Source organism: Monodon monoceros, unplaced genomic scaffold (assembly GCF_005190385.1).
Source record: "Monodon monoceros isolate NGI ecotype Baffin Bay Population unplaced genomic scaffold, NGI_Narwhal_1 Super_Scaffold_16, whole genome shotgun sequence".
Lineage (NCBI taxonomy): Eukaryota > Metazoa > Chordata > Mammalia > Artiodactyla > Monodontidae > Monodon > Monodon monoceros.
Window position 1 is genome coordinate 7,489,100 of NW_021703772.1, and position 15,774 is coordinate 7,504,873.

General features: G+C 55.1%; 1 protein-coding gene across 1 annotated transcript in view; it reads right to left on the reverse strand.

Moving 5' to 3' along the window:
- Nucleotides 1–15,412, reverse strand: part of EFHD1 (EF-hand domain family member D1) — a 39,102-nt gene extending 23,690 nt beyond the window's left edge. The window contains exon 1 of the mRNA XM_029224445.1: nt 15,029–15,412. Coding sequence (XP_029080278.1) covers nt 15,029–15,321 — 293 coding nt within the window. The 5' untranslated portion in view covers nt 15,322–15,412. The remainder of the gene's footprint in view (nt 1–15,028) is intronic.
- Between the last annotated feature and the right edge of the window lie 362 nt (nt 15,413–15,774).

Below are 15,774 nucleotides of genomic sequence, written 5' to 3' on the forward strand. Positions count from 1 at the left end.
CATATGGCCCCGCAGACACAGGCCTGGGTGCAAAGCCAGCCCTGCCATTCATTTGGGAGAGACGGGCTGCCGAGCCCACTGCAGGCTGACTCTAACTGAGCTGTCTGTGCCTTGCAGAGCTGTAGACGGGCCAACAGGAGATAACACGCCAGCACTGGCCCCCGGCACCCAGTAATCAAGCAATGGGAGGGAGCTATATTTAAAAGTAGGACCTGTCTGCAGCTGTGAAGAGGAAGCAGACAACTTCCAGGGCTGCTGCTCTGATGAGCTGCCCACACCCACTGGCCTCAAACAGCCTCTACCATCTTTAGCATTCTGGGGGAAACCCGAATCCACAGGCTGCTGTGGCCCCTTCGGCTGAATTTCCAGGAAGCCCTTGATGAGTGACTCTCATCGCCCCGCCTGTCCTGTATGAGAGCATCACATCTGTCTTCCAAGGGCTCACTTGAAAAGGCTTCCCAACTCAACTGATTGGGGTCATCACTGGTCAGGGGAATGGGGTGGATTGAGGCAGGATGGGCTGAGATCCCTGAACACTGGGCCCACCACCCTGAGTGCCTATGACCTGGGAAAGCCTGTGGCCTGGCCAGAGGGGCCCAGGTGACCCTTAATCCTCACCCCACCGAAGGCCTGCCAGTAAGGAGACAGCAGCAAGGGCTCGGGGGCTGGTTTCCAATGTCCGCCCCGTGCTGGTCCATGAATGGCTTGCTCTCTCAGCTCCACTGTGCAGAGCCCCTGGGTTTTCTTGGTTTTCACCTGCCCAGAATAATCCTGCTATCAAGGAAGAAAGAAGCAGGGCAGCCTTTGTCTGCCTGAAACTCAGCCATCAGAAACTCCCCAGGGATCCCCAGGGGGTACGGGGGTTCTCAGGAGGATTGCCCCAGAAAATGCCTTACTCTTAGTGCTGGGGGGAACCGCCTGCACCCCAGAGACCCAGAACATGGGAACACACCGGCTTGTCTCCAGAAAGGCCTTGTATGGGAAACATGCACTGCCTTTTCAGACAGGCTGGCTCTGGCAGCCACTCAAAGTGTGGTCCCCGGACCAGCAGCATCACGGTCATCCAGGATTATTCGAAAGGCAGAATTTCAGGTCCCCTCCCAGACCTGCTGAATCAGAACCTGCATTTTCACAAGATTCCCCGTGTGGCCCAGGCTCTTTCAAGTAGGAGAAGGGCACTGTGCCAGACTATCCCCAGAGCAGGCAGCCCTTCCTGGGGCTTTCCTGCTTCTCGCGTGGGTGCCCCTAGCTGTGCCCATCCAGATGAGCCTCAGGGTCCCCCGAGCCCATAGGACTGTCGTTCCTCCGTGCTTCGCTGCCTGCCCCTTCTCTGAGGTCCTGGTTTCCCGTCTTTTGTGTAGGTCCCCCTTAGCTGTCCAATTATCTGCCCTTTCTTTCCTCCCTCTCTCCCTCCCTCTCTCCCTCCCTTTCTCCCTCTCTTTCTCCCTCCCTCCCTCCCTTCCTTCTGATTTGCTGCAGACTGAGAAACCACATCTCCAAGTGTGTTACAACTACATGCAAAGTAAAAGAAAGCAGGGTGCGAGGAAGGGGGACCCTGAGGAATTAAGTACAAAAGCTTTTGAGCCCAGAGTCTGATTTCCAATCAGGCTGCTCCCAGCCGCCTTTGTGGGATGAACGCCTGGCTCTTCGAGTCACCTGGCTCACATCTACCTGGGGCCTCTCCAGAGCAGAAGAAAAGCACAAAGACCAGTCCCAGCAGGGAGGCAGATGTACAGACAGTTGAGCTGTGATAAGGCCGGAGCATGGGCAGGAGTGAGTGTGCAGAGCCCTGGGAGGGAGCCCCTGTCACCAGTGCAGTCCAGAGGTGCCGGGATGTCCCAGAAGGGGGGAGGGGGCCAGCTCCCACAAGGCATTTTGGGAGAGCTGTGTCTTCTTACGGGTAAGAGGGGCAACCCTCAAAGAGTGTGAAGCAGAGGGCTTCCCTGGTGGCGCAGTGGTTGAGAGTCCGCCTGACGATGCAGGGGACACGGGTTCGTGCCCCGGTCCGGGAGGATCCCAGATGCCGCGGAGCGGCTGGGCCCGTGAGCCATGGCTGCTGAGCCTGCGCGTCTGGAGCCTGTGCTCCGCAACGGGAGAGGCCACAACAGTGAGAGGCCTGCGTACCGCAAAAACAAAACCAAAAACAAACAAACAAAAAAAAAGAGTGTGAAGCAGAGAAGTGACATCAGATGGCTGTCTCAGAAAGACCCCTCGGCTTGATGTGCAGGATGGATTTAGGGGGGCAGTAGCGGGGGAGAGTGGAGTGAGCAGTGGGGGGCATGCAGTAGTCCTCACTGTGGAGAGATGCAGGGAGAGAGAAGGTGAGCTGGGAGTGGCCCTGGGTGCAGGTGAGCACCAGCTTCACCTGTCCTGTGCACAGCCAGTGCTGTGGGGACTCACTCCTGGGAAATATCCTTCTTTTTCTGGTAAGAGGCCAACATCTTTACAGGCTGCAGGAGACCAGTTGGGTCTCCCCAACCACAGCCTCCTATAGTTCTGTACATGGTGTCTGGAAGTTCATAAAGAAAGGGAAGGTGGCAGGGCAGAGCTGAGGGGCCATCCCCACCCCTACAGAGCACCCACTGTGTGCTCAGGGCCCCGCAAGACAGCAGAGGGGATGCAGAGTCAGGCAGCTGCTACCCAGGCTTTTGAGACGAGCAGGGAAATCCTCTTTGTCCCAAATGCCTGCAGTGGGAGTGCACTGCACCTGCCAGGGACTCCCACGCGGATTCAGAAGGAGAGCAGACCGTGCACCAAGCTCCCCCAGCCTCGCGCTCTCAGACTGGCTGCCGTAGCCCAGTAGTGGAAAAGACCTCAGATTGGGAGGTTTCAGCTCCACGCAAACTCTCCCACTGATGCCAGCAACCCAGTGTGGAAACAAAGCAAGCCAGCCCCCGTGACCACCCTCCAAAGGAACGTGCCAGTGGCAACCAGTTAATAGGCCGGGAGTGCTAAGTGCTTCAGCCACACTGAGGGCACAGATGCCAAGAACCCACGAGTGACCAGGTAGAGAGGGACAAGCCTTGGAAAGCTTCTGACCTGGGAAATGTAGCAGGGAACAATTCAGTCTACTGGAGCCTTGCTGGGCTCCTCCTGAGGAAGGTGGAGGGCAGCAGGGGCTGGCAGTGAGCTCCTGGGGTCAGACTGCCCTGGTTCAAGGCCCCGGTGACATCCTGTGTTGTGTGTCCTTGGGCGAGTTACTCTCTGGGCTTTGTCCAGTTGCTGCCAAGATGACAGGAAGACAGATAAACTCTCAGCTTATCTGTAAGCTCATCAGTAAGGGTTCACTTTTTTAGTTTTGGCTCATTAAGAGAAGGACCCTAATCCTGGGGTCTCCCCTTGGTCCTTTTGAAATCGGGGCACCTTTGCTGGGTTTGGATAAGTACAGGCGGCTGGGGACTCACTTGGGAACATGGAATGGAGCAAGTGGATCTGGGAATTTAGAGTTACCGGCATCCATCCAGGAAGGAGGGGGAGAAGGGCATCCCAGGGGACGCCCGCCCTGAGCACACCCTGATGGAGGCGATGGGGAGGCAATAGGGCTCTTCTGATCAGGGGTGTCGAAATGAGCAAGGGTGGTTCTTTGCTGTAGTAATGGGGTGTCTCCCCTTGGCTCCCAACACCTCCTATAAAAGGCCTGATGGGCTGGGAAACTGGGCCAGAGGTGCCTCTGGAAACCTAGTTTGCCTGAGAATCCCCAGGAGCCCTGTGGATCTCGGGGGACGGGTGCCCCCAAACAACCCGGGGTTTCCACCCCCAGACCCAGTCAGGCCTGGTGCAGCCCTGGTAGTGACCCACTCTCCCTCGACTCCCAAGCCCAGGAGCCAGGGAGGGAAATGGCCAGGGGGAGGCCCTGAGGGAGGGGGAGGTCAGGGCCTACAGGCCCAGTGGAAGTGGACTGTGGGGGGGACTCAGCCGTCCCTCCACATAGAAAGGAAAAGCACCTGGGCTGCCAGCCTCTGGGTCTTCAGAGCCTCCACCCACAGCTTCCCTGCCGGTGGCCCCTTTCCAGTGTCCTTCCTCTGGGCTGGCACCACCTTAAATCCAGCAGCCCTGCTAGGGGCCTGGACCTGCAGCTCCCTCAGTGGAAAGAACCTGGGGCTGGAACTGGAGTGACCTAATTAAGGCTGCGACTGCACACCAAGTGGTCACGCGATCTTGGGGACAACCTGAGAAGGTGGTCACTTTCCTTTTTCCGCATCTCACTTACAGGCATGTGCCCTGTGTCACGCGGTTGGTGGCACTGCCGGAGGGGACTGCACAACCCCACCGAAGGCTCCTATTCCTGACAGCCCTAGGAGCTGGGAAGCTCCACTGGGGCCGTAATTAGGGCCTCAGGGCAGCTCCAGAAGCAGAGCTCAGGCCGCTCTACAGAGGTCAAGGATCCCCTGCCCTGCCTGTGGCCCTGGGTCCAGCCCTGGGGACTGAAAGAAGAAAGAAGTCAGCCACGCTCAACCTTAAGGAGCGGACCCTGCTTTCCCAGGGCAAACACCTAGGAGGAGGGGGAGGGGAACCTCCTAAGAATCAACAATAATGGACAGGTTGGAAATTGGGGGTTATGGGAGAGAGACTGTGGAGTGCCAACAGCCCAGCGAGAATGGGGTCGGGCTGGGGCAGCCAGCGAGAGAGAAGAATGCAGTAGCCAGCTGTGACCGGCCTTGAGGGTCAGCGTGAAGAGTCTGAACTTCGTCCCACGGTCCCCACCGGTAAGATGAGGGATGATAAAAGCACCCATCTCACAGTGCTTACAATGTGTAAATGCCAAGAACGGTGCCTGCGCACAGTAGGTGCTCTGTAAGCAGTGGCTCTTAGCAGTGGCTGTGCTCAATAAAGTTGGCCCTTGTAGGAAAGGGTGGGGGGAGTATGAACCATTTAGGGAGGGGACAGAGACCCTGTCACTGAGGCCAAGATGGACAGAGCTGCACAGGATCAGGGGCCAGCACCTCTCCAAGGCTGAGACAGAGCTCACCATGTCCCTGAGGGCGCAGAGCTGAGCCTGTCAGCAGCCAGATCTTGTTGGTAGAGGGTTGATGACCGGGGACCATGGTCCCAGGCACAGTGTTCAGTGAGAATTGCCAGGTGGGGCTGGGGGGCCCCGGGAGTTGCCTAATCCCAAGGCTAGGATCAACTACAGCCCTGGGGTCCCTTGCCATTCTGACCAGGAAGGGGCAGCAGGGCCGGCCTTAGGCATGTGACAGTTTATAAGTCCTGAACGACATCCTTCTACTTCCTGCAAACCTGATCTGAGCTGGCAGAGTGCTAAGGACATCGTGTCAGCCAGAGGCAGCCTTGTGTGGAGACAGACCACGCAGTCCTCGCCTCCAAAATCAAAGAATTTACCTTCATTCAACAACACGGGGGGCAGCTAGGCGGAGACTGAAAGAAAATAAAACCAGGCCTGGACACCCCCCAACACACACACACACCCACCCACGACTTGTACAAAGGCCTCCACACTGAGAGAAGGGCCATTAGCAGCAGAACATCAGGCAGGCACTGAAAGGAATGAGAGCCATCAGTGCAGGTGACGCGCACCAAAGATGGCGCTGGCCACATGCACTCCCGCCTCTCCACCTGGAGACCCTTCTAAAAGGAGAGGGAATCAGAGGCACTCGACTCATGATGATAAAGGGAATAAGGGAGGTTGGAAGGGGGGCTAGGGAGAAGGGGGAGGGTCCAAAGACTTGAGATGAAGAACACCTGCTTTAGCCACGGGGCTCAAGGAGGCAGACACCCAAGGCCAAGGTCTCTGTGCAACCAAGTTAGTTTTCATTTTCCTTTACATCTGGAGGGCTTTTGTTCTTTGTTTTTTTTTTTGTTTTTGTTTTTTTTTGGCCTAAGCACGCAGCTTGTGGGATCTTAGTTCCCAGACCAAGGATCAAACCCTTGCCCTCTGCAGTGAAAGCACAGAGTCCTAACCACTGGACCGCCAGGGAAGTCCCTAAGCCCTTCCTGACCACAGCCTGGCTCAAACACACCTTGGACCAACTCTCAGAGGAAGTAACACCAAGGCAGCCCTTCCAGGGTGCAGAGTGTCACCCAGGGATCCCAGCTGCAGGGCACCAGCTGCCCGGCCCTCTTAGGTGGCAGGAGAAGCAGATACATATGTTGCTCCTACTTAAGCAATAATCTTCCAGAAGCAACTCTGGGGTCCTAGAGCTCTGGGATCCCTCTGCCATCCACTTCTGCCTCTGCCTCTTCTTCCCCTGGGGGCTCCAGGTCTGCCCCAGCCAGTGAAACCACAGGCCACTGACAGGGAGAAAGGCCGAGAAGTGAGGAAAGGGGTGAGCAAGACCACCGACGACTCACAGGGCTCAGGATTCAGAAGATTCCAAAGCAGTTGCCTAGAATAGGGGCTGGCAAACTATAGCCTGCAGGCAAATTCTGCTCACCAAGTCTTATCCGGACACAGCCACGCCAGTTAGTTTAGGTTCCTTGATGTATCGTCTGCAGCTACTTTCGGTCACAGTGGCAGAGTTGAGCAGTGGCAACAGAGAACCTAGGGCCCACAAGGCCAAAATAGATTTACTACCTGGCCCTTTACGGACCAAGCTGGCCCAACCCTGGCCCAGAAGGAACTTTGACCGTCGTACAGCCTAACCCCCAGCCTTCCAAGAGCCTCCCAACCCTTCCTTGCTGCAAAACTCTCACTCCACGAAGACAGACCACACCTTCCAATGGAACCCCGAGAAAGGGGCTCACCACCCTTGAGACCATTCTTTTTATCTCTCAACAATTCCAACCATGAGAAAGTTCTTTCTTCTCTACGCTGAACCAAGGCCGTGGCTTCCTTTCACTGAACCCTCATTACCCACCTTCTGCCCCCTGAGGTCGAGCAGATCCCCACCAGACTTCAAACTCTCAGCCTCCATCCTCTGGCTCCAAGAGCCTCGGCCTCAAGGCCTTTGATCCATCGAGGGCCTGAACCCCTTCCCAGTCCTGGCTGGCTGCTCCTCCCTGGCTTTGTCCAGAAAGACCACGACCCCCTGCCCCGAATGCAGCATCTTCACAGTGTCTGCTAGGCTACCCGGGGTTTCTTATACATGGGTGGTGGATGGCTTTTCCAGGATTTGCATCCTTCCCTGTCAAGCAGCATCATGTTAAATCCAGCCCATTGTTCAGAGTTCATAGAGCTTCTCGAGGGCAGAAACCCCTCCAGATCACTCTGTATAATACCAGCGCCTGGCATGTGCTTCACTGAATGAATGAAAAAACTGAATGAACGAACAGCTCATAGACAGCAGGTGAGAAAGAGGCTCATCCTTATCATCACCATGGTATCACAGGAGCAGACATTAGCAAATGTACACACAGCGCTGGCCACGGGAGCCCAGGGGCGGGAGCCCTGGGAAAGGGGTCACAGAAGGTCCGTGAGGCCTTGGAACCAAAGAAGGATTCAGTGCGGGACTTGGGTCTGTGTCTTGGCAGGCCATTGAGCACAGGTAGAGTTTCATCCTGCAGGATGGCACAGTCCACGCTCCAACACCTCAGATATCCCTGTATGTAGGCCTTCCAAGGACCATCTAGCATTTGGGACCATGGGAGCCCTTCAGTCACCAACGCTGAAGGGACATAGAAGCAGGGGGAGGATGCAGAGTGTGAGCCTGCAAGAGTGCACCTGATACACAGATATTCATGAAGCAGGAAGCTAATAATAGCAAGCTGTGTAAAACCTAGCGTGTGTGCTGGGATCCTACACTGAGTATCTCTTTCCCCAAGTCACGGACAGGCCTGGCGGCCACTAGCTCCAGAGCCTGAGACCTGATTCATTCGATACATCCTTAGAGATCACTGGTTCAGCCATGCCGTGAAACCACACACGATGTAGCCCGTGTCCACCAAGCCCCTCAAATTCAATGGAAGGTGGTATTTCTATTTACTAGTTAGTCTGGGGGGGTGGGGAGGTATCACAGGGCTAAGAGTATAAATAAAGTTAGAGTCCCCTGGACCTTAACGCTTTGAAACTAGGCACTTAACTAATTTTGCAAGAGAGAAAGGAAAAAGGACTTTTTTTTTTTTTGCGTTATATAAGATTTTAATAAGTCACTCGAATTCTCACAAAATGTGATGCTCTGTAATAAGGAGGGTGGAGGAGGCTTCCCAGAGAAAGGAGGTAAGGAACAAGGAATGAGGAGAAAGGAAACTCTCTGCCAAGATAAAACTGCCAGAAACAGTGGCACCTCCTTCCAGCTACCCCGACATCACACTCTGGGCAAAGAAAACCAGTGCTTAAACCTCTCTAAGAAATAGTTCCCAGTTACAGCGTCTTTCTGCCGGAGACCAAGGCCCCAAACAGAAGCCGGCCTGGGTTCTGGCTGACTGCCCACCAGGAATTCAGACAAGCCCTGGGTTCTCCTGCCCCACCTTCAAGCAGAACCGTCAAATGTGCAAAATCCAGTGCAGGTGAGGGAATTTCAACTCTAAGGTGGGTCACCGTGCACTAAAGACACAATCAGGAGAGTCAGAAGCCCTCGCCTTTCTCTAAGGGGGAAAAAAATCACTTAACTAACTTCCAGTTACTTCCATCCACCTTTCCCTGTGTATAAGGCAATTCACTCAAAAGATACAGATAAAGATCCACCTCCCCAGTAAACCTCCTTAACGGGGCTCACTTCACCCCTTTGGCAAATTCCCAGCCCTCCAAGTCCACACCCCTTCCTCCCTCCCTCAGAGAAAAGTCTAGGGAGGAGAAAAAGAAACTGGGGGTGGGGGAGATGAGAAATGAAGAGTTCCAGGGCAGCCCTGCCTTTTCGGGGTTCAGCAGTGATGGGGAGTCAAGTCCTGGCAGGGCATCCATGATGTCATCATTTCCGATTCTGATAAAAAGACAACTTTCCCACAGCCAAAGGCTCCTCTCCCCACCCTCTCTCTGGGGCATTGAAACACAAGCTTTTACTCTGCTGCAAGAACATCACAGCTGCATTTTAAGACGCTGTATTTGGGTCCACCCTTAAGTGGCTGCCCTCATTACCTCCCTTTGAAAGGGGCCTCTGGATAAGTCCAAGGTAATTAAAATTTCCTGTCTAACCTTCACCGCTCCACCAGCTCGTATTACAGCCCTGGACACATACTGTAGAGTCAGTTTCTCTGGGGCCTTCTCACTCTTCGTTTAAAATCAGGCCACTATTCTCTTGGCCCAGCCTATCCAGTAACACTCTTGGAAACGGAGAGGGAACTTTCTCTGGTGACGCCTCTGGCTTCCCACACTCATTAGAAAATTCTCTCTCTTCTACAACACACCAGGCTCATTTGTAGTAGGTCCTAACAATACAAAGGCAAATAAATGACCCCCCGCTCCAAGAAGCTGATGTGTTCACAGGCTGGAAAGGATCCAGGGTTTTTTAAACCTTGAAAATGTAAGAGATCCCTAAGTGAAATACTTTTAAATAGGAAAATCAAATTGAAAAGATCAAAGCACGTTTTGCAGTGTCTGCATAAATCTATATAGCCCCGGACAAAAAGAACAGGCGTACTTTGTTCTGGTCAAGTCAGGTTCTGAGTGAACTCTAAGGCGACATCAGAATCTGGATCTAGAAACAGATTAAAAGTGAAATTCTTGCTGAACGTAAGTGCACTCCTGGCACAAGTTGGGGGTTTTCTATTGGTATTGTCTTTTGTAGTTAGATGGCAACTCCATCTGAAATAGGGTTAGGCTTTGAGAAGACTGATCCCCCTTCTGTTGAGGGTAGGAATCATTCTGGCTTTGGTTACATCTCAGACCTCCTAAATCACCTAAACAATCTAAAGTGGTTAAGATTCTGACATGTCATGATGCACATAGACAGAGCACCTCTGCCCAGGGGCAGTAATGGGTTGAAGAGGGTCCCCCCACCCCAAAAATTCACAGCCATCTGGAACTTCAGAATGTGACCTATTTGGAAATAGGATCTTTGCAGATATAATAAATTGAATTAAAATGTCATTCTGTGGAATTCCCTGGCGGTCTGGTGGTCAGGACTCAGCATTTTCACTGCCGTGGCCCGGGTTCGATCCCTGGTCAGGGAACTAAGATCCTGCAACCAACGCAGCATGGCCAAAAAAAAAAAAAGAAGTCATACTGGATTAGGGTGGACCCTAAATCCAAGGACTAGTGTCTTTACAAGAAGGCCATGTGAAGACACACACACACACAGGGAGAACACCATGTGACTGTGAAGACAGGGACTAGAGTGATGCGTTTGCAAGCCAGGGATGCTGAGAATTGCTGGCAACCATCAGAAGCTAGAAGAGGCATGGAAGGGTTCTTCCCTAGAGGCTTTGGAGCAAGCATGGCCCTTCTGACACCTTGGTTTCAGAGTCCAGCCTCCAGAACGGTAAGAGAATACATCTCTCTTGTTTTAAACCACCAGCTTGTGCTCCTTGTTACAGCAGCCCTAGGACACTCATCCACTCACCCAGAAGTAGAACGAGTAAGTCCCCTCAACAGAGCCCTGGGGGCAGTCCCAGGGGGACCAATTACCCACCAAGCGGCCACATCCCCACTCCACAGCTCAAGCTGCAGGTGAAATCAGCTTCAAAGGAGAAACCAGACATTGCAAAGTGTTTGTAAATTATTTAACAAAAAGGACAACATACAATTTGCACATCCACCAAAATTATGCCTGTGAAAATTAGTGCCTGAAACTTACTGGTCTCACCACGGGCCAAGCATTGAGCTAACTGCTTCATATACATGAATTTATTTAATCCCCACAATAAACTCACAAGGCAGGTACTTTTCTATCCCCACTTGACATAAGGGGAAACCGAGGCACAGAGCTTTTCAGTAGTAACCTGCCCAAAGTAACCTTCCAAGTAGCAAGTGGTAGAGTTGGGGTCTGAACCCAGGAAGCCCGGGTCCAAGTTCATGCTCTTAACAGACTCACACACTGCTCCTGCAATGGATAGAATGTGGAAAGCATGAAAAACAAGTTGAGATTTCTCACATGATTTTTTAAAATTTATGCATAAAAACCAAAGGAAAAAGAAAAAGACACATTTCAGTTGGGGGCAGATGTGTGGCAACGCGCAGCTGCTGGCTGGACAGGGTGAGGGCAGAGTGACACACCCACAGGGCAGGGAGACGAGTCGGGGAGGGGTGGGCATGCCCAGGGCTTCTCCAGGAAGAAGAGGCACCACAAAGGGATCCGCTTGCCCAGCCCTCAGAGAGTGGCCAAAGCGCGCTCAGAAAAGTTTCGATGCAAGAGTGTGCGTGGGGAGCGGGATGTGAGCAAAAATTAGGTTTTCAAGAGGACCTACCCAGATGTAGTTTTGGTTTTTTTTTTTAATTTTTTTTAAGTCATGCCGTATTTTTAAAAAGTCAAGTAGGACAGCAGGAAGAGGAAAATATGAAGGAGGGCCAGCAGAAAAGCTGGGCTGGGCTGTGAGCAAAGCTGGGACCTCATCAGCTCATCTGCTGCGGAGGGCCAGCTACAGGACAGGTGGTACTGCCAGGTCAACGGGTGGCAAATCCCCAAATGCCAAGCCCCACAGCAGCCTTCCCGGGTAGGAGGGGGCCCACAGCCTACCGCAGCCTGGGCAAGGGCAGTGGGCGCAGGCAGCCCCCAGGGCTGGCGAGATTGGCAGAGAGGGTCCCGGAGCCAGCTGGCCGCCTGGAGGGAGCTCAGGGTAGCAGGACGGAAGAGAGACCAGGGGGTGGCAGGGGGTCTGGTCTGACTTAGCGAGCATAGGGAGCCCTCCATGAGATGAGGGGTTTGTCCATCAACTAGAGTCACCGCCACGTGCCAGGCACCGAGGATGGATGAGGACTAAAAGCAGAGCTGTGTCAGAGATGTCCAAGTGACAAAATCTCCCGGACTGGGGAGTCCCTGACCCTGGTAGGGTGGGGAGAGCAAAGTTTCAGCTGCCTCCCAGGTGAGGAAACTGGGTGGAAGCACCTGAGGGGAACCCCATCGGGCTCAGCTGGAGGAGGCTGAGTCTGGAAGCTCAGGGGGGGACCGGGTGTGGGTAGCATGGCAGCCTGAAGGCTTGGCAGGGCGGGAAGGGTTCTAAACATGGACATGGGGCCTGGAGCCAAGGGAGGGGGGGGACAGCCTTCAGCAAAAGGCCCCTGTTCCATGTCACATGCTGACTTGGCACTGGCCACCCCCTCCTCTCACTCAGTTCTCACCAAACCCTTGAAAGAAAGGGTTGCCCCCATTTTACAGATGAAAAGACAGAAGTGCTTAAGCAACTTGCCCTTGATCACAGCTAATGACCCTGGAATGAGGGGGCTATAGCCCCACCTTCCTCAAACTCATGATGGATAATTGGGTCTCTTTTTTTTTTTTTGGCTGCATTGTATAGCATGTGGGACCTTAGTTCCCTGACCAGGGATGGAACCTGTGTCCCCTGCAGTGGAAGCGTAGCATCTCAACCACTGGCCCACCAGGGAAGTCCCAAGATAATTGGGTCTTGATACTAGGTTTAAGGGGTGGGGGGGGCCTTTCCGAACCACTGTTGGGGGAAATATCATTCCCCGAGTGGCCCCTGCCCCTGGCAGCCACAGCAGCTACCTGCCCCTCATGGGAAGGTGGTACTCTTACCAGCAGGAAACTAAGGCTTCGAGGGACCATGTAGCTTGCCCAAGGTCACAGGTCCTAGGCCCTGTCTGACCCTACGCCTGTGAGGCTCCTCCTGCCACACTGGTGTCTCCAGCCACCACTTGGCCGACTGTAACTGGATCAGTCTTGCCTCCCCTGCCTTCTAGGACATGGGGGGAAATCCCCAGGAAGGATTCTTTGCAATTACTCGTGCCTCAGATGCCACTGCCTGATGACCGGAGCTGCCAGTCCTGCCTCAGGACACTGGAGGCTGAAGGCCTGAGTCTGCCCACAGTCAGGTCCGGGATGGAGCTGTGAAGGCCCTTCACATTGAGCAGCACAAATCCCCCCTCCTCAGCAAGAGCCCCACTGCCAGTCCCCCTGCTAGTCTCTGCAGGGGTAGGGCCTGGCCAACCAGAGCAACAGGCTGCCCTGGCCACAGCAGTTGGTTCAGAGCCAGTAAGAAGCAATAGTAAAGCTACAAAAGACACACACACAGTAAGGTCTTTGCTGTGGTTACTCTTCCCACTGGACTTGCTGGAGCTACTGTGGCCACACTGCCACCACCAGGGATAAGCCACCTGAGAATGGGGACAACACAGAGAGGAAGCTGGCTTAAGAAAAAGAAATTAAGCTCTGATGGCATCATTTGAGCTCCCTGATCCAGCCATACCTGACACCAGTCCTTTTTTAGTTTTATGAACCCATTAATCCCTTTTTTGTTTATGCCAATTTTGGTTGCAAGTGACAGAAAACCCAACCTAGACTTGTGACTGACACAGTAGCTCTGGAGGAAGAAGTCGCGTGCTCAGGCTGGGCTGCCAGCTCTGTGGGACCCCAGACCACACACTGCCTTCCCTTTAGCTTGACCCTCTTCCGGTATCTGTTTCCTCGCCAACGCCACCTTGCTTGGTCTCCCAAGGCCCTCTGATTGTGTGGACTCCCTTTATTACTTTTAGGCAGCCAACAAACAAACAAACAAACATCCTTTCAACGATTTTTCTGCAGAAAAAAATAATAGTAATAAAAATAAATGAAAGAAATCTGAATCACCCCAAAGTGATTGGAAGAAGAAGGTCCCCAAGATGCCCTCTCTGAAGCCAGCTGGACTGAGAGGAAGTGCTGGGACCTGGGAGCAGCCAGAGGGGGAGCAGTATGCCAGGAAAGGCATAACCCCAAATAAATCAAAGGGGCTGTGACGCACCATTCACTTTTGTCTCTGCCCCAGTGCATTCTTTTGCTTCAACTCAGCCTTCCTTAATGGCCCAAATTATACCTATGGGGTGTTAACACCAGAGATCAGTGCCTGGAAGCCAGGGACGCGGAAATCAGGGTGTCAGGGAAGCGGAGAAGATGCGGAGGCTCCAGGTACCAGCCTCTGCTGACCTCCGCGCAGGGGCTGGGGCTGGACAACAGCCCAGCCTCAGGAAGGGGCCCAGGCTCCCGCCACACAGCGCCGGTCAGAGCGCCTTTAAATAGAACCTCCACGCGGGAGGACAAACACATTCCAAGCGCATTTTAAACCGCCCCAAGCATGACCTGGCCGGCGGCCTCCGCTCCCCCAGGCATTTTTCCGGTCTTGGTCCAATTCTGGAACTAATATTAATAGCTCAGTTAGGAGCTTACGGTGTGCAAAATACTTTATGGCCTTAAAAGGCAGGGACGATTACTTCCCCCACTCTCTAGATGAAGAAACTGAGGCCCAGGGAGCTGCCAAGCTCCAAGGCCGACTACCGGGGGTCTCCCTACGCTGCCTCCACCGCCCGATGGGGCTGACACGGCAGGACCGGAATGAGCCCCCGCCGGACCAGCTGCCACCTGCCTTGTCCGGTTCCGGAAGGGCGCCTCCTGCCCAAGAGGCAAGAAGGGGGACAACAGCCAAGGCGACGCTCCCAAGAGGCTCCCTGAACGTGCTCGCTCCAGGAACGTACTGATCTCTCGTGAAGAGTTTAACAAACTCCCAGTTCTCAGTCTCTGTTGGTACATCCAACCCCGCGCGGCAGCCAAGGGTAAGTTTCCTCCTTTGTTTTAAAAGATAAAGGACAACGAGGCTAATTTCTCCCTCGGGAGATAAAGTTAAAGTTGGCAGGTGAGGCGCAGCGCGTCTCCGTTTCCTAGAAGTTGCGCCCTGGGCAAATCTCGGAGCCGGCCCGCAGAGGGGGCGGGACCCGCCGTCCGGACCCGGGAGCCCCGGACTCGGGCTCGGCTGCCCGAGGGGAGCTTCTGACCTGGGTCACAGAGAACGGCGGCTCCTGCTCTCGGTGTCCCAGCCCCGCTGGATTCCCCCCACCGCACTGGGATCTGTCGGGGCGCGCTGGATCTGGGGGGCGTGGGGTTAAATGCTAAAGACACCCGTGGAACCCCTGCACTATCCCATCCTGTGTCCCCCCCCCCAAAGCGGGGCCCGGGACTCCCAGCCAGAAAGACCAACCCACCGCCACCTCCCCCTCCCTCCCGGGCTCAGGGTCCCCGGGGGCGCACGGCGCAGGACGCGGCGGAGAGCTTACAGTTTGAACATGCTCTCCAGGTCCTTGATGAGACGGCGGCTGAACTCCGGGAACTCGGAGTAGGGGTGGAAGACCTTGCAGCGGCGGGGTCGCGCCGCGCCCTCGTTGATGTCCAGCCGTCGGTTCAGCTGCGCGCTCAGCTCGGCGTCGGCTCTGGCGGTGGGCGCCCAGGCGGATGGCTGCGGCTGGGGCTCGGGGACTGGGGCGGCTCGGGGCGCAGGCTGAAGCCCGCCGTCCACCTCCTCCCAATGCAGTCGCCGCTGCAGCTTGCTCGCCAGCTTCTCGCTGGCCATGGCCGCGGTGGATCCGGGGACGCGGGGAGTGGGCTGACAGCGCGTTCCTCGCCGACTCGCGACTCTGCGACACTTCGCCAAGACGGCGGGGACCCGGAGGTTGGGTGGAATCGTGGGCGGGGGCGGGGGAGGTTGGCGGGCGGGGCGGAGCCGCGGCTTTAAGGAGGCGCTGGGGCTCGGGGACCGCCCGCCCGGCCAGAGGCCACAGGCCACAGGTGTCGGCGCGTCCCGGGGACGTCGACCCGCTCTCCACTACCCGGGGCTCCAAGGCAGGGAGCTGAGCGCCTCCCGGGACGAGGAGTGGACCCTCGGATCAACTCACTTTGCCGCCCGCTCCCAGGGAGCCCAGGGACCTTGTGGTCCCCGAGGGAACGGCACCGGGAAAAGTTTCAGTACCGTTCTGGCGGTTCCTTTCTCGTCCCCCAGAAGTGCCCAGACTGGAGCCGCTCGCGG